We start from the raw sequence: 25,310 nt of genomic DNA, 5'->3' as shown, positions 1-25,310 counted from the left end.
TTTTTTGGAGAAAAACACTTAAGATGTTGACTTATACGGATAACACCCATTTGCGTCTGTCTTTGAATGTGGCAGGTCGTTGCCAGAGTTTGCTGCCCTTTATCCGCCATTTCTGGCAAGTAAAGTGCAAAGAAAAGTTTTGAAATAAAACGCTGCTTTAGTTTTGCTTAAAAGAGAAACAAGTATAAAATATATTTTAAATTAATAGTATTGCCGTTTATAAAAAAAAGTTTTTTGTTTTCTTCTGTTTTCATTTGTTTTTCATCGAGTATTTATAGAGGTGTTGATAAACCTAAGTTACATTTCTTCATTCTTTTTACATAGATTATCACTCTCTCGTTAATCCATAATTATATTTTACACGCATTTCATATCTTCTTTTTAAATTAATAAAACTGCCACGATACATCGGATAAATAAATAGTTGAAATGGTTTTTGTGTTCAATGTAATATTTGTGCGTATTCGAACACGGTCGATGGCATTAGACTAAAACCCTTTCGTAAAAATGTATATGTTTGTAGTTGGAAAATTCCGAATTCAGAATCAACTCAAATAATAAACAAAACAATAAAAGGGCATTCGAAAAAATTATTGACTCAGTTTGTTTGTTTGTTTTTTTTTTTTTTTTTTTGTTTCACTAACTAACACTAACAGAAATTACATACAATTTGAAAATAATTTGTCTAGATGTGAATGTGTCCAAAATTCGTTGTACAAATTCTACAATTTTGAGTTATTGCCGATACCACCACTCCATGCGGCTTGATGATTTCTGGGTGCTAAACGTAATGAATTTCTATCGTCGTCATCAACAACCGGCTCATACGCCTGATTGATTTGACCAGCATTTCCGCTCGTGCCATAAATTTGTGAATTCGGACCACCGTTCACATCGAACACATCCTTCACAGAAATTGGAACTGCGTTTGAAGAACGATGTGTTCGCATAGGTTGTCCATGGTTGTTATTCATTTGCTACAAGAGAAACAAAAACAAAATTTGTATCGCAATTGAAGTGTGAAGTTTAATGACGGAAATCTTACGTTCGTTACAACTCCGTATTCATTGTTTGCACCGAGAGTTTGCATTTGAGATTTACGACGCTCAGCCATTACCGAATTTTTACGCACTTCAAGTGCTCGAATTGTTTCGCGGCGCATTGTCATTCGTCGTGTCAATATTGGAGTACCTGAAAAGGGGCGTGTTTTTTAATCAACTCGCTTTTTTCTGAGTGAAATTGAATTTGCTTACGATTTTTATTTTGATTATTCTCATCAGCGGTTAACTGTAAGAAACGCTTTTTAAATGCAACATCTAAGGTGCCAATCTGTCGTCGTGGTTTGGCCGCTTTGTCCAAATTTAGAATGGTTCGTCGACGTGCTATGCGATCAGGTCCACTGCCCGAATCATTGTCGTAATCGCCATCAATACCTTGTAAACGTTGTAGATTTTTCACAATTTCCACCGCATGCTAAAAATGAACAGATTTTGGTCATTATTTTAATTGGAATGTAAAACGATTTTTGATTTCTCTGCATTTATCTATCATATTTTACCTTGTCAATGAGCGCATCTTGACTTAGTTCTTCGGTCTTTTTGTTGCAGCAGAAATTCAATTCAGTTGCGGCCAAAATGTGTGACAAAGTTCCGAAACGATGGAACAACATGGCCGTGAATTGAATAACCAGAATCAATGCGAAGAAGAACACAAACACCAAACCGATCGGCTCCAATTGCAAATATTCCTTCGATATGTGAACCTAAAGTGAAATGCAATCAAATGATTACTACATGCCATCTCTTCCTTTCTAAATCGAATTATTAAACAGCCCAGCAAAGAGAAAGTACACACATTTTCTTTGTATTTTGAGTTATTTACAATTTGTAAATTACAAATAGGACTGAATAAATTCTTCATTTGAAAAATACCTTTACATTTTAACACATAAATTAGTCACATTGATTTTGACATTGTTTTTATTTTTTTGTTTTAGAATTTTGACATTGGTTTTTTTTACCGCTATTTTAAATTAAGTGTCCAAGATGACATCCAAATCTTTTGTTTCAAAAAAAAATTATTTAGTCTTCATGTGTGGCAGTGTCTGGAATCGCTATATGCTTGCAATGTTATAAGATTCAACCAATATAGAAAGCGCCACCTAGTGTATTCCGTACTCAAACTAAATTTGAATTAAAAAAAAATCATTTAGTTCGCAAATATTCTGAATGTAATTTTAAATGTAGGTCGGAAAAACTACCAATCGATTTTTCTCGCTTTTCCGATGAGAAATCGGGAAAAATAGCGAAAATTCGGTACCCCCATACGGGAGTGGACCACGAGCACTCGTTTTCCAGAACACTTTGGACCAGGTCGGATCCACCTGCTCCACAAGATTCATTTCCAGCTCATTTCATCTCACAATCGCTTATATAACACAGTTTACTCTATAATATAATTTGAGATAGATTTGAGAGAGGGTACCGAATTTTCGCTATTTTTTTCGATTTCCCATCGGAAAAGCGAGAAAAATCGATTGGTAGTTTTTCCGACCTACATTTAAAATTACATTCAGAATATTTGCGAAATAAACGATTTTTTTAAATTCAAATTTAGTTTGAGTACGGAATACACTAGGTGGCGCTTTCTATATTGGTTGAAAATATACCAGACCATTTACTTATATTGATGTGTGGACTTAATAATTGGTAAATAAATTAGAAAAGTCAGACAGTAAAAATGTTTGATTTTATCAAATCCAAAATTTTGGTTACGAAAATATGAGTGGCCGAGATAAAGAATTCAAAAAAGAAAACAATTTTTACTATTGACTTCTTATACCACGAAGAAAATTATACACAAACGAAAAACAATTAAGGAATAGGTGTTCTTTACATTAGATTAGAGCCATAATAAACGTTCAGGTCAAGTGTGTATTGTCAAAGTGAGATATTTTAAGTATATATATAGTATTTAAACCGATTTTTAAGTGTGAGAAACGTATTGGAAAGGAAGTTAGAGAAGTGAAGATTATTTGATATTTATATTTTTCCCCTATTGAATAGCTTCCAAATAAAATTAAAACGTGCACGATATTAAAACAGAGTGATCGACATATGTATATATTTTTTTATCATAGTGTTTAAAGTTCAAAATTAGAATTGTTGTACCATATATTAGGTGAATATGGAAAAGTTCTGCGAGCAATAAAATAGACACATATAAATATATAAAAAATAAAAGAATTTGTGCGGAACAGTGATACACATAGTGGATAGAGAGCGACTAGTTCAAATGACTAGGAACTGGAATTTTGCTGTGAACCAATTAACACAATTGGAGTTAGTTAGAATATCACAGTCAGTATATAGATATCCAAATCACACAGATGATTTAGAAGAAAATGTGTGAAATAATATATAATAAAAAAACTATTTATCCAACCTCGCCAGTTTCTTCATTGTAAGTTACGTTCGTACGCAGCCCGAAAGGCCAATTTATGTGGATTTTTTCTTTGTTTAATTGCATTAGGAATACGATCAATACGAATAATGCGTTGAACATGAAAAATGCGAACACGGACTTGTTTCGGAGCTCGATTAAATCTTTTGCAACTCGTGTCTTTGCGATTTGTGTTTTGATTGTTTCGTGCGGTCGATCGATGATGACGATGCGCGAATCGAATTGACGCGTAAATGTGAATTTATGTCAATGTGTTTGTATGTTTATGGATTTTTCAATGTGTGATTTTTCATTTTGTTGTCCAAAGAAAAAAAAAGAAATAAAAAAAACAAAAAAAAAAGAAAATTAATGAAATGAACTTAAAAGGGACACCAAACCAGCACACAGCGACGCATAGTGCGCTGTGACCGCATGGAGTGGTGTCCCTGTGCGTTACCTCTTGTGTTGTTTCGTCATAGGTAATATTTGTCTTAACACCTATAATTTATAAAGAAAATGTATTAGTCAGTGGGCCAACATATCAATGGAGACGACGAATAAAGACAGTATATTACCTAATGGCCATTTAACATGTATAGAATCTGCGAAGATATAGATTTATGGGTTCGTAAATTTTGTTTTTCATTTTTTTTTTTTATAAAAGGAATATCAACAAAAAGAACTGAAAATGTATGCAATTTACCTTTATTCAATTGCAGCAAAAATACAATCAACACAAATAATGCATTGATCATGAAAAATGCAAACACCGACGAATTACGTAACTCCTTCAAATGACTTGCAATTCTAGCCTGATTTTCGAACGATATTGGAATGAACAATTTGGTTTTTTCGTCAATTTCATAAAGTTGACATGATCCGAAGCTGACGTACTTCTTATCATTCATTATTTTTTTTTTCATATTACCTATTCTACTACAACAATACTTACCAAAAAGCCACGTAAAACGTATATAAAACTAAATCTCATTGCAAAAATGACATTTTGAACGTCGGTGTAAAGAATGGTTTTTGCATTACGTTCAAAATGACATATTTGCACTAAAATAGAAAATTACAACATCAAAATACCTGTTCTTCTTTGTCTTGATCGATTGGATAAAGATACTTGTCGATGAGATCTTTCCAAAATTGAATTTCCGAGCTGTTTAAGAAATCAACTTCACCTTTCTTCAAATCCTGATCATCAATCCAGTATGGATTTGTGAGAAAATCACGTTCTTCGCGTTGAACCGTTGACGTTTCCGAATCAGAATGCTCACTATCTTCGTCGGTTTCCTCAACAACTGAGCCCAAATGATGATCGCGTGAGCTTCCCTGTTATAAGAAAATGTAATATACAATTTTGAAGAAGAAAATGAAATGTACAAAAGTATGACTTACCGAAGCTGTACGTTTACGATGTTGAAAACCATGTGGATCGACAATATGTTCGATTGTATCGATTTTCTTTTGAATTGTCGTTAAAGAATCGGCAATATGGGCCAATTGTGCTTTTTCATCGCTTGTTTTGCCATGCGTACAGAACATACAACGGAATAGTCCAGCCAATGATAATTCAATGGAGCCCTCTTCATCGCCATTATCACCAACGCCGCCTTGTAAGAAACTCAACAAAGACTTTTGTTTGGCACGTTTTGCTGCCTCTTCGGCCTCTTTCTTTTCGCGTTCCAACTCCTTTTTCGTTTTCTTTGCCACCACTTCACGCGTTCCCCACGACACGACATTCAAGTTGATGATTGAGTACAAAATCAAAAGCAAATACATCGATGGAATTGAAAGAACATAAATAATGCCAGCCGATATGCACCAAAATTCTTGCGGATGCAGTAGCGATGCTATTAAAAACGTTAACGCCGATGCTATCAAGAATATTGCCGATGGACTGCCGATACCATCTTCGCCCAATTGTAATGCCGTACCCACTATCACTGCCATCATAATAAGCGCATATATCGTGGACAGAATCTGCGCTATAATCAATTGAACGTTCGATTTGCACGTGAAACAGATAACCATGAAGAAAAGAATCGGAAAAATGTTGTAATGGAATGATGTCCAATTGTCAATTTTAAACGCGGCCACAAAAGCTCCAACCAACATAAGAAATATCGTTCCAGGTCCAAGAATTGTACCACCCATCAACATAACTTGGTAGGCAATGTAAAGTAGCGAAATGTTGTCATTTATTTTAACCGTACGTTTGTAATCGACAAGTAAATCCATGATGTTGGCTATAGTCGAGGGCACCCAACGACGACGTTGATTATAAAATTCATTGAATCCTTCTGGGCAATGGGTGTATGCATCAGATGCAGCAGAGTATTCAACACGATAGCCACGTTGCAACAATAGTGTGCACAACCAACGATCTTCTCCCTGATCGTATTGCACATAGTGACGTGCTTCATCTGAACGTGTCGTGTATTTCTTCATCACGTTATCGTCCATCAATGCCTTACCACGAAACAGTGAAAAACAACCGGGGCTACAAAGTACACAACCGATCATATGTTCCGTTGCTTTTTGCAGCCAATGACCAATTGCATATTCGAATTTCTGATACCACACCATTGGGCCACTTCCGATCGGGTGAATGCGGCCACATCTGCGGTCCGACCGGTCGACGAAAATGAAAAGAAAAAATGAAATAGAGAACAAACAATGAAAATTTCGAACTGGAGAAAGATAATATATGTATTACTGCTATATAATTTGAATGATAAATGGGACTATATCCAACATAAAAATTCAGAGGCAAAATTTAAGACAATAAGTCTGTTTGTATCATAAAATGTTTATGTTTAAGAAGCTAGCCGCTTAACCGTGAAGTTTTATCCGACTGTCATTTATTGTATTGCGATTAACACACAGTAGATTTTTCGATCAACACATAGTAAGTTCTGGAAAAATGTCGAAGTGCCCGGGTAAGCCCGTCGATTAAAACACGACAAATAAGAATAACCGCAAGCAAGTACTTGTGCATTGGAAGGAATCGATCGGTGGATTTTTTATTGAAAATGTGAACGAGCATTAATATTTGCAATGACAAAGTGTTGAACGTTCAAGTGTTCTTGTACAAGTGTCAAACACAATCAGACTACCGAAACAGAATAAACTCTCTCTTATATTGGACATCGACTCTTCCACTGAAACGGTAATGGTCTCATGTCAAAGGCCTCCTCTTAAATATCTATTTTCATCAGGTTATGGGCCCAGCACACTTCCACTTCACAGGAAGACATCAAAAATAACGAAAGCAAAGAAAACGATGAAATTCGCGTTAATCCAGCCAATGTTGACACGCCACCCGCAAATCGCGAAAACAATGAAATCGATATTGATCCAGCCGTCGTCGATCCGTCAACCGAAAACAATGAAGCCGAAAGTAGTGTAAAAGCACTTGACGAGATTTTACATCAAGTTCCAATTGAATATCGACGTGGCGTCAAAAATATGTGCAATTGGTTAACAAAGGTTAATGGTTGTGAAACATGTGAAGAGATGCTCTTTCGAGCGAATTTTTTCCGTATCAACCTCATGCCCGAATCGTTCTCGGACAAAAATGTTGTCCGAACCATAAAAGGTAAGTCGGACAAATTGTTGTCCGTGGCTACCTCTATGTCCACAGGTCTGCCGTGGCCGATGACACCTTTAAACTGCATATGTTTTCATTGCCATTTATGCGAAAATATATCATTATGAAAAGAGTTTCGTCAACGTCAATCCAGTTCGATTGCTCGAAGGATCACAAGGGTAGAGCAAAATCGGTTTTTCAAAGTTAAAAGAGGGGGTTTCAATGGGTTGACAAAACGTAGACAAAACATTATTCTTTTAATACTTACGCAGCTCCCAGGTTTTTATTCTTTTTCATCAAATCGACCAAAAGCATGACGGCACCCGGTTGAAAATCAATATCACCATCCAATGTTAGCAAATAAGTATTTTCAGCGACAACCTCTTTCCGATCCACCGAAATTGGCAATTCCATTAATCGATGTCCCAACAAATAGTACATGTACATCACTTGTGACCAACGTTTACGATGTCGAATTCGATCTTTGTCTTTCAAATGAGCGATCATCTTTGTTTTGCCAGGCAATGTCCACACCAATCGGCCACCGTACGGTGATGGATATTTCTTTGGCGGACGAACACGAATTGTTGTTTGATGTACATCGGAGGCCGCATCGTCAATTGTTTGCACCAACAATTTCACGAACCGATTTACTTGAATGTCAGCATCACTGTGATCGGAAATTTCAAAAGCATCATCGAAGAAAATGTGAGCTATAAAAGAATCAGAAACGAAACGAAAACAATCAGTTTCATTCTTGAGTGAATGTCATTGTTTGTTTAATAGTTTTTCATTTTCTCACTTTCGAATTCATAGTAATCTGGGTCAACGACACGCAAATATTTTTGGGCAACACGTCGCGCACATTGATCTTCATCCAAACGCATGATACTTTTCAAGAACTCCATCATTTCGTCTTTTGTCTCGTGCCACATGGTTGCGCAAGCATAGATTCGTGTAATGTGATCGGAATTCTTAATGTTTGGCTTATGCGGCGTTGAACCATCGGTGTGCACGGAAATCGTTTCGTAATATTCATCACCTTTTTCTTTTTCAATTTCGGCCAAATCCTATTGCAAATGAATGAGTTTTTTTAGATGAAAATAAAAGTAAAAAAGAAAATGTAAATTACTTCAGTTTTAACATCGGCTTGATCGTCGCGTCTTCGGTTCAATGCCAACGATTGATCGATCAACAATCCACTGTACATGGGGCTAACGAATAATTTTTCAGTTGTTGCCAAACGTTCACATTTCGGCGTCCATATATGAATTGTGATCCACGTTTGTGATAGCAACCAAAGTAACCATGCCCATGCCATTTCACGTGCCGCAAATTCTTGCAATTTAAATACCAACGGACTGCTGAAGAACAAATAATCAGGTATGCTGCCACTGAAAAAGCATGGATCATCATTTCGAATTCCGCATGCGGCAATCATCAATGAAATTGACACCGGAATGGTTAAATTGACGGGGAATGCGTAGCTGAATCCTTGAATTAAAATTTTACATGCGAATTTGCCAAAAATATAGCATAAATATGCTGAAACTATTTGAAGTAATAAAACATAAACGACGGTATTGTATTCGGCGTCAATTTCCGTAGTATCACCGAGCTAAGAAAAACGAAATAGTTTAGTAAAGTACAGTTTTTCTCTCATGAATAGTAAACAATATATAATACAAACTTGTGAATTAGTAATAATATCCGGTAGACTGACTCTCAACGATTCAGCGACCTCTTCAACAACAATTTTGTGTGGACCGAATGCATCACCAAACATATGGAATAAATTCATTGGATATTCGCCTTGTATCCATAAAATAACGACCAACGAACAAAAGAACAATAGAATTTTCCACACCGAAAAGAAAATGCTGTTGAAATACCGAGTGGTTCGCAAATCCTCCTTGGCACGACCCATTGCACGAACAAAACCGATGGGTGAATGAATGCATCTAATCATAAAGAAAAAAAAATTCTTGAAACGTTGCTCCTCAATTTTATCAGATAAATTTAGCAGATTTCGTCCCGTACACATAGTTTTCCCACCAAGCGCACGATGTTAATATAGCACCAATTGGTACCATCCACAGAATCGGTCGATTGTTTTCCAACAATGGCCATACGACAAATCCGGTTATTTGCGCGGAAATTGCTAACAAATCAAAGAAAACTTTCAACGCTCGACGCCCTTCTTTCGATGAACGTGAGAGTAAACCGAGAATACCTGAAACGAAAAATCCGTTGAGCATCATAAAATCATATAAAGAGGTGCGGCAATCACGTTCCAAGTAGCTTATGATATAGATTTTTTTTTTGATTACCTGGAATACAGCACAAACAATTCGTAACCATTGCAGCTTTGACGGAGTCCAATTCGGGTAGAACGATAAACATGAGCATGGCCACACCAATCGTATGCAGTGTTTCCATTAAGAATATGAAAAGGAAATGCGAGCGTTGGGGTCTTTTCCATGATTTGAAGAAACAAATACGAATGGACCGAATGAATGCACCAATCTCTGGTATTGAAAATGCGATTAGCAGGGCCCACATCCATGCAACACGCTCTTCTTCTGGTATAACTGAAACGAATACCTTATCCCGCCCCTGTTTTCACCATCCAAACAAACAATTTACATTATTAGATTCCATTTGGTATTCTTTTCACACCTAAAGAAACATATTGAAGCTTATTGTGGATTATTTACGTACCAATTCCTGATTACAGTAAGGTAATTTTCTATCGCGACGCAACTGCGCCGTCATAAACAATACACAGCCTTTTGATATAACGCCACCGCCAAGCACAATCACAAATGTGAATAGATATGCGAACACTTTTAGAATTTTCACCGATAAATCAAGACACGCCTGATTTGCCATCGAACCACTCTCGATTTTGAGCGGCGGATCTCGGAACACATCCCATCCTTTTGTTTCTTGTACGGTTCGTTGACTGTGATAGAGAAAGAAAGAGAAAAAAAGAAATGAAAAAAAATGTTTTTCATTGAAAAAAAGGCAATTGGTTCTTAAAATAGCACGGTGCATCAGTATTCAAGTTCAACATGTTTTCCACCTTTTGAGAATATACAGCAGCGTGGATGTACTTATCTCAAGCATTTTGAATTGATTGTTTATATGTAATGGTATGTAATAACTCTCAACTCATAACATCATCATCGCATTTATATTGGATTGGTTCACATTTTGTGTTGCTGTTGAATTTGGGATAATCCATAATAATCAAAAATAACGTGCACCAATAAACTCCATTATACAATAATCTCGCTATATACAGCTACAGATATCTTTGTTCAAATAAAATCATAATGGTGAATAACAAAGAATATATGTGTGTGTGTGTGTGTGTGTGTGTGTGTGTTGTTCGCCGATGTTACGTTATACGCTTGTTTGCTTCTATTCACCACCTCCAGTTCATTGAAAGGCGAATAATCGCATTGGATGAAATCCAATTTTTGCTTGAAAATTGATACCACACTTCAGTGAACGAAAACAAATCGTGCGATAGAAATCCAATTGAATTGGCTGCAATTCGATTGAGCGATTGATATTTCTTTATGGATAAATCCGATTTCGTAATCGGATTTTCATTGGATATAACTTGGAGATAACGCATAATGGCACTTTGTTGAAAGGTAAATGAAAACAAAAAGCGCACAAACCAAATGATCTTATCTGGAAAAATAAAGTGAATGCTATGATTTCATTGGTGCGGGAGCGCGTGTACATCACCCACTCAATGAAAACAATATTGAAAAGTGCCGTTCATCAATCACAACAATCTAAATTCTCACAGCAGAAAATCACGTAATGAAAACGGAAGAATTCGTGTTTTTTAAAACGGTTAACATTTTGTTAATGAAAATACAATATCAAAGGGAGAAAATCTTGATGTTGGAAACACGTCAAGCGTACAAATCACAGTCAATCAAAAGGTGGCCTCATTTCGAACAAAATATATCGAATATCTTGTGGAATGTGATGAATTCTTACGTAAAGCAAAAAATCAAACGAGATTTCTTCCTTTATAATCGGTTTTGCGGTAAATTGTGTCGTAAACGATACTCGAGATCGTTGATTTTGTGATCAAACACGGAACAATACTCTGGATTAGATGACGTGTGGCAGTAATACATTAATCAAATTAGCAAACAAATTGCCTGGCACCCAGACAAATTGATATCGATTCGACCAAAAGTATGAGGCACGTTTCAATGCACGTATAAACATAAAGCATATTGTAAAGTACGGCCACTCTGTGATTGAACCCACTTGCATTACAATTGAAAGGTAAATTATATTAAATTTGAGTTTAGAGTCGAAAGGTAAATCATTTGAATGTCCAAAATGAGCCAGTCAAGGTAAACTATGATTAAATATATATTGAAATTATCTGCGGTAACCCAAAGCCAACTAGAAAAACAAGAAACAGGCGAAACAATTCGTGCGATTGATTTATCGTAATTTTTGGTCTTAAATCGACTATAAGGTTCGGAAATGAACAATTATAATTCAAGTCAATGTAAGTTGTAGAGAGAGAGAGAAAAATGGCAATAATAATTTACATACAACGGACTTGAAATCGAAAACGTTACAACAACTTTATTTCTGTTGACTGGTCAGTATCGATGTAAAATAGCCACAAGCAGAAAGACAAAAATGTGAAACGTAGCAAAAGAGAGAGAAAGATAGAAAAGTGAGCCAGAAATCTGGAAATGACCAGATATGCAAAGCGCATTCGTTTTGGAAACCCCAAGAGATTCAACTTACACACACACACACACACACTGCAGAGACATAAAAACCAATAAAATAAATCCATTTCAAATGCAAATCGTTGAGCTAAACTAGTTTTGAAAAAAAAAAGTAGAAAAGACAAGACAAAGTTAGACAGACATGGCAAAAGATAGATACAGATAGACACACTCGCTGTGTACAAGATGAAAAAGAAGCATACGCTATGAAGTTGTATGTTGAGATTTATGCCAGATGCCCGTAAGTATTTCTATGCTATTCGTTTCGTTTGAGTGCTTTGCGCGAATAGCTCAACGGAAAATGAAAAACAGTAACAACAACAACAACAACTATGACTCCATCCAGTAACATAAATAAAGCAACTAAATATCACTTTCACTAACCAAGCCACAGACAACAATGAATACACACCGATACATGATGGCAAAGCAAATGAAAAAAAAAGAGAAACAACTCGCGCGCTCGCAACTGAACTTGTGGTTGTGGTAAATGATGTGTTGAGTGCTCCATGCACAGCTCCGTTGTGTGCTCAGTAGCTAAAGATCGTTTTGAGCAAAAGAGAAAAAACACACACATTTATGATATATACTGTATGCTATGAATGAGATTGAGTGAGCGAATGAATGAATGAACGAAGGAAAATGCAAAATATCAAGCACTTAATTTGTGAGCGCTAAAAGAAAAATGACGGTGATGGTAATGATCGTGATGATCATGATTAGAGAAGAAACCGAGCATGAAATCCAAAACATAAACATTAAACATGCTCATTGTGACGCTGCGTACACTACGAGCGATCTATGCTTCATTCAAACTCGATCTCGAACTAGCCTCATTCAACTTTCTAAGCGTTCGAAGAATGAATCTGATTTTTTTTTCACCACTGAAACGAATAGCAATTGACTCAAAACCAATTTACAGCTCACATTCACCTTTTGGTTTAGATTTATTTGTACGATGCTGATCATATGTTTCGGTTTTCTTTTACATTCTCATTTGAAAAATTGTTTTATCTTTTCGCTATCGTAAAAACGGTTTTTGTTTATTTTTTGTTGTTTGTAAATTTTCTTACCTGCCGCCATAGATGTCTTGGGTGAGTGGTGTGCTTTCGTTATCGGAGAATTCATCTTCACTGTCGCCGGGTGGTGGTGGCGCGCCAACCAGCGAACGATGTCTAAGCGCAGACATCGTTTTTTCTCCTCTCCGTCGCACTCAACGGGTTTTCACGTCTCTTCTCTTTTATGAGCAAATCTCAATCAATTTGATTTTCAAAAACAAACCTATGCATAGATAATGACACAAGAAGAAAAAAAATCCATTAGAAAAATCGCCTTAACTTCCGTTGAACTCGTTTGGTTTGTGCTCCGTTTTTCTTTGTACGTGTGTGCAATTTTCAATTCGAACTTCGTATTTCCTGTAAATATAATGACACTCTCATATGGTCGAAGCAATTTTATATTGCATTATCCGAACTGCTTTTTTTTCATACACTCTATCTCCGCCTATACTTTACACTAATTTGATATATATATAATAAGGCAAAGTGACATGTTTAACAAGTTTTAATTTCATGAAATTTCAAAGCAAACCAATCTGAGTAAGTGTATTGCATGCTTACGAAATGTGAGAGAGCATGAAATGCGTTCGGTGGCTTGATGGTAATGTGTTTCTAAACGTAAATAGACTGTTTCTCATAATAATTTATGGTCAGGAAACCGCAAAGCATTTTTAAATACACTGTAACTTGTAGTTGCTGTTGCTGTTGTTGTTATGGCCGTTGGTATTATTTTATTTTTTTATTGTTGATGATTGGTGTGGTTGTTCTATGAGACGAACGATAAAAATTACCATTTTATGTTGATCATTCATGTTCATTGTGATTGATTGTTCTTTTTTTTCTTCTTTGGATGGGCAGAGAATCCAAAAGCAAATAAAACATTTTATTGCCAGATAAAAGAAGTTATTTAGAAACGGTGTATTTGAAATGATAATTGAATTTCGTTGACCATTCGATGTACAATTGATTTTTCACATTGCGAATGGCTTAAATGTCTACGGTTCATTTATTACATCGTTGAAAATGTGAGACGTAATCTGATTTTGGATTTACCATTTTACCATGTTAATCCAAACGCCTTATATGACTATACCGTACCGTCATATCGCCTGAGAGTCGTTGACATTACACACAGTCACCACAAGTACTAAAATGAAATAGTGAAGAGAAGAGCAGCAACAACAATAAAAAATGTGTGAAACGACTGGTACTCAAGCAATTTGGTTTTTATGCTTGTGCACGGCTTTTTTCCTACTTTTTTTTCGTATTCTTTTAAAATTGTTTCGAAAAAGTGCTGAGTTCATGGGTTCAGAGTGAGCAAGCGCGCTCTTTTGCGATCATTGATTGCAAATGAATGACGATTTCAAAGAGCTTTTAAGGTTTATTTGTCGTCGTGGCCAATTCCGACAAAGAAAAATGTGTCTTTTTTCTTCGTATTTGGTCTAACTTAGATCAATGGCTTTAACAATTGTTTCCATTTATTTATTTAATTCTGGCATCGTTGGTTGTTTTATTCTTCTCTCATAACACAGTCGCAACATTCAAATAGCGATGCTCGATTAACAAGACAAATGGCTTTTTAACATTTACATGCTCAAAAGATTCTATGAAATTGGCAGCATTCAACTTTTTCTGTCCACTCACTCATTCACTCACTATGAAATCGTGCACGATCACCATTCGCTGTTGTCAAGCATTTCAGCATATATCGGGGTAGAAACAAATGGTTTTTAATGAAAAAGCAATCGCACACACACACACACACACGTCGTATGCGTTATTAAAAACCATTTAAAAAATGGTGCTTTAGTTGCCTGCAATAAAACAGTTGAGTGAAATAAAGAATGTAAATCGAGACAGCCTTGACGCTGGAATTTTTATGTTCGGCGCGTTCTCTTTCTCTCGCTCTCTGACAGTGGCTTGAGCCGTGTGTATGCACAAGAGTATGCAGCTTTTTCTCTGGCGTAGTTTCAGTTTTCGATTCGTGCTACATGCTTTTATAAATAAATTATTGTTTCGAATTGTTCGTTTCCTATAAATCGCACCAAACTACAAAGTACAGAGAATAGAGCGAGCCCAGCCATTTGGACAGCCGGACAATTTACAACACTTTGATATACGCTTGCAACATATTTCGGCTTGTCTCTCCTTCAATATCGTTTTCTCTTTTTCACCACCTATTACCTTTCGGTGTATATGCATGTCGCCGCATCGCACTGTATCAAAATTCGCCTTTTTTGCCGTTGGTAATTGTTTTTATATATATATTTTATAGTATTGGAAAAGTGAGTGCATAATTTCAGTTTAGTTGTTGCTTTTCTTGAAAAAAAAAATATATATATTGCCTAAACAGAGTATTCTGTTTTTTTTTTGTTCGTTCGAATGGACTACTGGGACAAATGAACGACAGATTAAGCGTATGCATTGCACCATGGCAGAGATGCGTGCGCGTGCGCAGGCGCACATTGGATTATATGTATAGTTTTTAATTAAAGGCATTTAATCGTGTAGCCAGACAATGAGACAATTGTCTCTGTTTGGCTCCACTTTTATGGATCAAGTTGCCATTTTTCCGACGAAAAAGGCGCGACCGATGTCAGGGCAATAATACAACAAAATTCAGTGTTCGATCAAGAGCGCGCAACAGTTTGCTTAACCCCCGTATGGGTGTCAGTTTACTAATTTCATGCATGCAGTTGGTGGCTGACCAAAACAAATTAATTGCACATATAAAACATGTATATTGATGTCCATTATACAAATATACACAATGGAAGCCAAATGACTGCACCATTTTTGCTGCTGGTATTTAATTTCCATAGCATTATTATAGTCCAAGATCTTGGTACAAAACTCCTGAATACAACAATGACAAATTCTTTTATTCACATTCGAAATCTCTTGTAAACGATCTAAAAAATTGCATGCTGCATTTGTAAATGGGTGCGCATACCTCGGCACACAAGCCAACACAGAAAAAGAATAAAATAAATAAACTATTTTGAGGGGGAAACAAATAAGATAAATGAATAAGCGCGTTGCATTTTTGTGGGCCTCATGCAAGCATTAAATATTATTATCGTTGGACGGCAGTACCATAAAACTGGTTTTCGACAGGAAAAAGACCATTTGTGCACAACACAGACTCGCCAATAATAATAACAATGAAGAAAAAAAAAGAAATCGTCGCATTAAAAATAGATTTTGATGTTTGGCCGATGTACGCCAAGCATTTATTTAGCATACAAAAGACGCCGATTGGGCGGCTTGGTGAGAGAAAAAGCACACACAGTGAAATTCGATATAAAATACAAAACTCTAATTGTGTTTATATCAAAACCCCATTAATGCATGGAGCATGAAGATTGAACAATTTCTATTGAAGTTTGTCTGAAATTGGAATTTGTTACGGCCCCATGGAATCGGTACCATTTCATTAGACGAACATATCGATGTATCGCATTCGTTCAGGTCATGTCTTGAAAACACCACGTTCAATCGTCTCTTTTTTTCAGCCACAGACACATACTTTTGGTGTATAAAGTTTATTGTAAAAATGATAATTCAACAAAAAAAAAATGAAATTGAAACGAAAACGTGAAATCATAAATATCATAACTCTTGTTGAAGGTCAGCATATTTTTATTGCAACAAATCTGTGTGAATCATGTATATACACTATATTATTTCTTCATATTCTCTCATCACCTTTTTTAAATGTCAACCAGAACAACAGTAGACAACAGAGAGAGAGAGCATCGTGCATTATTATTATCATCAAAATCAATGGTTCACCATAAACAAATCGAATCCGATTAGCGTTTTTTTGGGGACGAAATTGATTTCGTACGGCTTACGTGATACCAAATTGAATGGAATGAAGAGCAAATACAAAGAATCAATCGTCTTACGACAGCAAATAAGTAGTTCGAGAGACGATATTTTTTTTTTGCACAAAATCCATGATCCTATTTTTGGCGTTTGAAATATTATCATCGGCACAGCCATTGTAGTCTATATTTGTTTGGTGTACAGGCCCAAGTGAGCTTAATGTGTGGCGAAGAGAAGAAAAATAAACTTCAAAAGAAACAAAGGAAAATTTAATGGCTGGTGCTTAAATGAAACCGAAAAACTAGTGTGCATTGTACGTGGCGATTTTTTCTCTCTTTTGTGTTCGTTGTTTGGCGAGCGTGCAATGGTTTATGCACAGCTACCACATACAAATTTATCGAAGTAAGTGAAAAAAAATGAATTAGAAGGCCTTCAACATAAATAAAACTTTATACGAAATACTGACTGATTCTGGGTATTGTTTTCCACCATTTCGACAATTGATCGGTCATTTTTCGTTGGCCACCAATCATTTTGGTTGTTGTTTCTATTTTAAAAGGCAATAAATCGACGCCCTGATTTTATCAACAACAAAAAATATACCTAACACGAAAACAACGGAATTTATATCAAAAATTGTGCGAGAATATGTGTGTATTACACTTTGAAATTCACAAAACGACACACTGGAACAATTCCAAAGTGGTTGGGCTCATTTTTTTCCTCTTTTTTTTTCTCTCTCGCCAATAAACAGCAATTAACACCAGTAATACCGTTAGCATAAGTTTGTTCACTTGTTCAAAACGGTTGAAATGAGCGAGCGTGCGCACACACTGGTTGAATATTTTCCATCGACACAGAAATTTTTATCGAATACTTTGATCGTGTCGAGACTCGACTGATGCCTCACGGCGCAAAGCCATTTAGAAACAAACCAAAGCCAAATAATTGATTCTCATATTATTATTTTTTTCCTTCGCTGTGTATTTATATATATGCATGGTATATGCGTCACCTTCCGTACAACAAGGATCGTTTGATGTGTAGACAAGGCCGCTTGTCATAGTGTCGATCATATTCAGAAATAAAATGATGAAAGAGAAAAATAAATAGCATGCTGGGCGTCTTGTTGCTTCAATAAATGCGGTAAAATTAATTCACGACTGCTGCAATTGGTGACGCCGGCTATGAATTCCGTTTCATGAATATTACAAACTTGTTCAATAGATTTATATCGAATGCTGGTCACCTCATGACATTTTGCCTAGCGATGAATTTACCTGCATAGACAACACCATTGATTCAACACCATAATTCAAACCAATTTTGCGAAAAACATATAATCAAAACAAGCTCAAACCACATAAAGCCAAACAGATTGGGATAGAAATAGAAAATGACCTGAAGAATAAATGTGATATTCGAATTTGTCTAAAGTAAGAAACTAAACGCTTCCATCTATGTTAATTAATTCAAAATGATTTCACGAATTTGAATTATATTCGAATGGGAATTTGACATTTTCTCACTGTATATCTCCCTCTTATTCATACTTTCGCACAAGATCCGGTTTTAGTCTTGAAATTTTTATGATTCCCAATAAGCATATCTTTGTTTTTCTTCATATTCTATTCGTTGATTTTATTGTGCGTTTATTGATTCATGCAGATGCTAAATATAAAAAAACACATCTTGTGCTCGTTTGCAAATGGCAGCAACGGCAGCACCACCAACATATTATATAAGCGAACAAGAGAAAGATGCCAAAAAAATCAAACAAAAACATCGAAACAAATAAGAGAAAAACAACAGTCGATTCACGATCTTTCAAGGTGAATCAGTAAACGGGATTTTGTGTGATTGTGTGCATGACGATTTCGTCGCAGTACAATGCAAATTTGATGTTTTTAGGCTCATAATGCACAATGTGAAATGAACTCTCTGTGTACGGTTGTTTTTTTCGCATTTTTTTCTTCTGCTGACTGTGTTTGGCTAAAGTTCAAAGTGATGACACAATGTGAATAGCGTGCTGCGTGTAATGCGCAAAACTGCTCTTTTTTACACTTTTGTCCCAAGTAAAGGCTTTTTGAATTTTTTTTCAAGCACACTCTGTTGTTACATATCTCTCTCTGTATGTCTCATTTGTTCGCGTGCAAAATGTTGCGTTTTTCTGACACCTTTCTTTGTTCGGTTGGCATTTATACAAGCCGCCGAGCAACAACAAAAAAAAACTGACCTGACTTTCAAATCTCATTTAAGCATTAAATCACTTTAAATTGATGCATTTATGAAATGTCAGCCAGTTCAACGATCAAAAAACGCGCACACGAGCAACAGAGATAGGAGGTAAAAATCGCACATACATAATTGCGTTCAATCAAAAAATAATGGTTGATGGATGCTGATTCGATCGGTAATTGACAATTATGAATATAAATTGTAATTGGGGTATCATAAAAGCAAACCAAATGTGCAAAAAAAGAGTAATCATAATTTGTTATGGATCCCACATACACAGCGTTTATGTAAATCTTACATAATTTCGATCAACGACACCGCTTAAAATAGAATGGATTTTTTTTTGTATTGTGCTGTCGAACGCGAGCACCTCAAGAGCAATATCGATAATCTTTTTTAGCTGTTGTTTCGTTTTGTGATTCAAGCGCAAATCCATTGTGATTCATGAAATCGATGCCATTTTCAAGCGGCGAAACTATTTCGGATGAATAATTTGTGATCGTCTTGTCTGAGTAATGAACGCTGGATTTTTCTTTATTAGCCATTTCGTCATTGAATCTTTAGCATTGGCAAATAATTTATATGCGATGCAGCTTAATTAATGGGAAGCAACGAAGTCATTTAAAAAAAAAAAAGTCAATTTCAAATGGTGACGCAGAACAACAAAAAAGAACAACAAATCGACGACAACCACAATATATGATACCCTTGTGATTCATCACGCAAGCGGACATATTATTTACATACGGAATTTTAAATTTGGATACTCATCATTATTCACAATTTTTCAACAACGAAATTCCATGAAAAATTTCATCGAGATAATCTATCTGGCAAAATATTTGTGAGTATTAAGCGGCTCAATTTGCATGTTTTCTTTTTTTTTATTATGCAGCATGAATATTGTATTACTACTACATGTAAATGAGGTTTGCGCCAGTTCACTAACCGGCTGTCAGTACATGTAATTGGACCACTTTTTCTCTCACTTAATTTAACACTTCCGAATACTTTTAGTGTAAAACAAATAAAAATGCATTGCGCCCGTGAGAAATGCATGTAAATAGCTAATAAAAGTTTTCACTTTCTTCCAAAAGTGAATGTATGTACGACTGTTAAGGCGGTTTTCATCTGACAGCTACAACGGCATCTTCGTCGTTTGCTCTTTCTCTTATGTGCGAAAGATACACACACACACATAAAAAACTCCAAGAAAAAAGCCGTTGGAATTTGTACATTAAATGTCAACGTGAAGTCTTCTTCTTCTTATTCGTTTTTGTTTTTTCGCTAATAAATGAAATCGTATAATTCATGTTCATTCGAATCGAAAGAGCAAATGGTAAAAAATGGTATGTTGTTGTTTTTTTATGTTCTTGAAAGCGAATAAATAATTAATGTTCGTTGTAGCATTATATTTGAATTTGGTACATTGAACGATGAAAAACCAGTTATTGTCGAGAAGATAACCGTTTTCATTTCTCTTTCGTTTGATTATTCATATTATCGTTCAGTTTACTTGGTACTTTTAATGTGCCTATTAATTTCAGTTTGTAGACAATAACTTTCTTTGAGATGTTAAAAGTATGGTATTAAAATGAGAAATGCACGCAAAGCGGCCGAGCAAGGTGTTTTTGTAAATACGTATGCCGTGAGCTACTGTTTGATGATGGTAATGCTTTGTTTCTATTTTTTGCTTTTTTTTGCTGAATAATAGCAATTCTGGGTCAATTTTTCATTGTTTTCATATACGTCTCGGGTGTACTCTATGAAAATGTTAAAGAACCTTAGACAATTTAACGATGGGTTCAAAACAATAGCGTGAGTTTTTTTTCTTCATGCTTTTGCGTTGGATGCGTGTCATTTGCTTCATGAACATGGTTTAGGCGATTCCCATTCATCATTGCTATGTTTTAATATGACTAAGACTGGATAGCCTTGCGTTTGATGAAACATACTCACACAATTTTGCCAACCATGTTCTTCAAAAACGAAAGCGCTACACAACTTCTTTTCTTTTCGTTTTCCATTCATTCATTGAGAAAAAAAAAACAATGTTCTTGCACACTTGTTCACTTAAGATCCCATTTCGTTGGAATTACTTTAAACGGCAAAAAATGCGATTACGAAATTTCAAGAGTAAACAAAGTGTATCTTTAATCTCTTTGCCATTACATCTGTCTGTTAGATAATAATTTAAGATATAGTTTTTAATATTATAATCTATGATGTTTGTAATTACATCAAATATGATGTGAATATAACAGAAATCTTGCTCGGTTCGGGTTCTCACAAATTAAAACACGTACAATGAATTTATGATTTGTGTGAATCTCTCTCTCTCTCTATATCTCCCTCTCTTTGACGGTGTCTGTGGAAATATTTCATCGATTTGGATGCGATAGAGAGAAATATTTTTTGTTTCTTGCAAAAGAAGTCTTCGAAGCAATTGTGAAAGATGCAAATGGTATATGAATAAATCAAAAATTGCGAAAGAACATGAGCAAACACTCTACACTCATTTGTGGAGTCGCATCTTGAATTGCACGTCGTATAAATATACAATAATTAAGTAAGTGTGCTCAGGCAGATTATTTCATGCAGAAAGCATAACAAGCACCCATTGACAACAAACAACTGAACGATACATAAATTGAACAATGGCATTTTATATGAGTAAACAAAATATGTATGCCTTTCAATGTATCACAAAATAACGGATTCACAGCGCGAAAAATGTGTGTGAGTGTGTGTTTGCCTGTGCGCGTTGTTATTTTAACAAGACTGAAGAGAATAAAGAAAAATTCATACTTAATTTGAATTTGTGTTTTTTTCGCTATTATTTCTTAAAGACAGCGCGACGACGTGGACGAGTTCGATAGAGAGTGTCGAAGAGTAAATGCATAACGAAATAATGGCTGGTTTTGCTTCTGCGAATTTAATAGAAATAATAATAAGTGTGGCATACACATACAAGCGCGCGTACAAACATATCAAAATCGTTAAGCCTGTTATTTATATTAGAATGATTTCAACGCGCTTTATTTCGATTTTTATGAGTGTCTTGTGTATTTTTCTGTCTTCGATTGTGGCAAATGGTTAACTGTAGTTGACTCTCCCACAACAAACTGTGCTTTATTGTCGATCATATCGACGGTTTGATACGCACACACACACACCAGTCAATGTGTGCTTGTACCACCAATGATTGTATGACGATACAAGAATTGCGTGAGCTTCATGCAAACGTCTTATACATACTAATTGACTCGAGTCAATTTCTACATACCAAAAATTAAATGAAACAACAACAACAACGAAAATGATTTCATTGCTTAATGTGTGCGCTTGTGGCTTTTACGTGAATTAAGCCGTTACTTCACATACAATAAACACATAGAATGCAAGTGCCAGTCGAAATAACTTTCATTGCATTTTTTTCTGTTGTTGTTGTTGTTGTTCCATTCCATGGATTTATTGAATCAAATTTTGATTCGTGTAGTTTTTTTTCCACTTCATTCGATGTATAATAACCAGATTGAAATTTCGATAGCCGATCGGGGCAATTGGCTTGAAGTAATTTTGCAAGCAATTACATGGAGTGTGGTAAGTATTCGATGTTTGGTGCTGTGTTGATTATATAGACAACATCGAAAAAACTTTTTGATTGATTTCAAAGTGCTCAAGAATGCGTCTATATATGACATATCGGGCAGCACAAGATCGTGCACAATTTGCTTAAAACTGTGTAAATAATTAACGCTCTATTTGATAGGTTGCAGACGTTTTTTTTTTTTTTGAAAGCGGTCAAACACCAATGGAATACCAAAAATCTACATAAATTTATTTTTACATAATGAATAGAGAGTTTGAAGTTTAAAAAAACCTTTAACATTTTCGCTCAAGAAAAGAGAAAAAAATCGTCACGCTGAATCTGAAAAGAGTTGGTTGACAAAAGAATTGAACCGTATTGATTGGCGAAAAAAATTGCCGAACAAAAAGTGTTATTTAATTATAAATATTGTCGTTATTTATGATGAACCGTAATGGAATGATCCTTGTATATAGCACTAAAAAAGCCGAAAAACTGATAAAATAATTTATCGCCAGAAAACTGGCAACCATTACAATGCATTGGAATAATCGGTTTGCATTACGGATGCAAGAGATGGAGAGTTAATAAGACGAAAGACATCACACTCTTTCGTGCACGTAGGCACGCAGAAATTTCATACACACGTTACATTGCAGGTGATCAAGGCAAAAACCCCGACGAAATACCAAACGGATGAGAATACCAAGAGGAAAAAAAACCACTTCAAAGACACATATCAGCCGTTCAATGACGATGACGACGAAAACAACAACAACAACAACAAGTACAGCACTAAATAAACTTTCACACTGAAATTTTCACATTGAATTTCTTCTCTTCTTTTTTTTTTACTCTTTTTGTCTGTGTGTTTTCATTCATCGCAGTTTGTTAGATTGATGTTATGTTTTTCTCTTTTTCTTTCTTTTTCTATTTCGGTCTTTCATTTTATGCTGTTAATTTCATTTTTATTAACACACTTTATTCCATTTGTTGTGTTTCTCTCGCTCTTTCGCTCTGTGTGTGTCTACTTATTAGGCAATTTGAATTAATTTGCAATGTATGGATTTTGATTTTTTTTATATATCTTCGTCGAAAGATTCGCTTATCATTTCATTTCGATCATTTTGTTAATTTCGATTTCACTTGCAGCACAACGTACATTATATATATTTTCTTTTGTTAAAATTTCAAAACAAAACGAAACGAATTGAAAATTGAACAAAATTGAAATTATTACTATTTTTGTTGAACGTACAATTCTCAAACTTCCGATCTTATCAATAACACATTCATTGGAGCCCAACAACAAAGGTGGCCAAAGCAATTGCAATTGCAAATCGATTTACTTTCGTTCAAACAAAAAATAAAAATCACTTCAACTGCTTGTGGATGGAAAAATTGAACGGATTTCAACATACACGACACAATGAACAAATAATAAAACTATACGGATACGAAAGTGAAACACTCGAAATTCAATTCCAGTCACTCGAGAAAGAGACTGAATCACACAAAAATAGTGAGTTCAAGTAGGAGTGAGGAACGTGGTAAAACTTGCGCGAAACACTTCACTAAGACGAGAGAGCACGTCTGCTTGGAGGTTCGTAACTTTTACAACTAAACAAGTCTTTTTTGTATTTTGGCACAGACAGCAACGATCGAAACGGTGAACGGTCGTCATTTCGAATGGGGCAGCCAACGTGTGATCACACACACACACGCTCGCACACACATAGCGCGCGATTCACTTGCATTCACATTGGCAACAATCGATCAAGACCGCACGCAACTGTATTGGTGTGATGGAGCGTATCTGCACAAAGCATACCGAAAACCATACACTCGCTCAAGAGTGCACAATTAAAACGCCAACCTAAGAAAGCATGCAAACGACGTGGAGAGAAGAAAAAAAGGTCGACAACGAGCGCACACCAACCAAACCATACCAATGAAATGTGCAATTGCCTCTGTTCATTTTGTAAATAAACAAGTCACTTATTGTGCTCGCAATACGTGAGTGTGTGTGTTGTGAATGTATTGTGAATGGAAAAGCAGCAGCAAAAAGAAAACATCGTAAGGCGAATGTCTTGAAGACAAGCACACTGTTTAAAGCCATTTCGTTTGTGTACGCGGCGTTTCGCATATTGTTTACGGCAAGTGTACACAAATCAATAGAAGGTGATCCAAAAGTACCACCCGATACTGTACACTTTTTGTGTGAGGTTCGTTATTTTTTTATTGGCTTCCTTTCACACAAGATTTTCTGCTGCAATTTTGAAACATTTGTTTTTTATCATTTTCATCATGATATACAGTAAAAACAGTTTAACTTTTTGAATTGGTGCATTGTATTTATTACGCAAATTTTCCTCATAGCATCATAATGCTATTCTTAAACAAAAAGAAAAAAAACATGCTGCGAGAATGTATGTATTGGGGGAGATACGCGGTCAACACAATATTTTTTTGATGATTCTGGATAGAATGGCAGATCTGGCTGAAAAATTACCACATTTTCCCACCGGTCATATTTTGTACCATTGTCGCTGGAATTGTTGGCATTGCATTGTTGTTCTCTCTCTTTCAGTACGTACCGCGACTTGATTATTCCATGGATTATTATTTTGAGTCAAAAACACTCAATTAAACTTCACTTAACCAAGATACTGCCATTTGTACAGTGCCGAAATTATAGAGTTACCGAAAATAATTAGATGCACATGTATGCGACGCCCTCAAGCTTTAAATGCAACAACATTGTAGCCGAC

General features: G+C 35.6%; 1 protein-coding gene across 2 annotated transcripts; it reads right to left on the bottom strand.

The window, feature by feature from the left end:
- Positions 1-614: 614 nt before the first annotated feature.
- On the bottom strand, positions 615-24,144 carry LOC116342668 (chitin synthase chs-2). Of its 2 annotated transcripts, XM_031770364.1 has the most exons (18): positions 23,798-24,144; positions 12,897-13,104; positions 9,761-10,004; positions 9,370-9,655; positions 9,080-9,272; positions 8,730-9,000; positions 8,172-8,657; positions 7,842-8,109; positions 7,308-7,752; positions 4,846-6,070; positions 4,534-4,779; positions 4,145-4,253; positions 4,017-4,043; positions 3,899-3,939; positions 1,559-1,762; positions 1,254-1,473; positions 1,046-1,191; positions 615-977 (listed from the first exon to the last, which is right to left on the bottom strand). In XM_031770364.1, the coding sequence occupies exons 2-18, from the start codon at positions 13,010-13,012 to the stop codon at positions 723-725; spliced, it is 4,782 nt and encodes a 1,593-aa protein (XP_031626224.1). In that variant the 5' UTR covers positions 13,013-13,104; positions 23,798-24,144; the 3' UTR covers positions 615-722. The 2 variants fall into 2 exon arrangements, with proteins under 2 accessions (XP_031626224.1, XP_031626226.1); XM_031770366.1 differs by lacking the exons at positions 3,899-3,939; positions 4,017-4,043; positions 4,145-4,253 and adding an exon at positions 3,445-3,621.
- Between the last annotated feature and the right edge of the window lie 1,166 nt (positions 24,145-25,310).

The sequence above is a fragment of the Contarinia nasturtii genome, unplaced genomic scaffold (assembly GCF_009176525.2).
Source record: "Contarinia nasturtii isolate CC-2019 unplaced genomic scaffold, AAFC_CNas_1.1 Cnas_scaffold_864, whole genome shotgun sequence".
Taxonomy (NCBI): domain Eukaryota; kingdom Metazoa; phylum Arthropoda; class Insecta; order Diptera; family Cecidomyiidae; genus Contarinia; species Contarinia nasturtii.
Note: the sequence above shows the minus strand (reverse complement) of the source record. Positions and strands in the feature narration are given on the sequence as shown.

Coding starts and splice junctions, on each gene's coding strand:
- LOC116342668 (XM_031770364.1), bottom strand. CDS start 13,012: ATGTCTGCGCTTAGACATCGTTCGCTGGTTGGCGCGCCACCACCACCC. Junction 6,071..7,307: donor AATAAAAACCTGGGAGCTGC/GTAAGTATTAAA, acceptor GTCGGACCGCAG/ATGTGGCCGCATTCACCCGA. Junction 1,763..3,898: donor ATGACGAAACAACACAAGAG/GTAACGCACAGG, acceptor ATTTCACTTTAG/GTTCACATATCGAAGGAATA.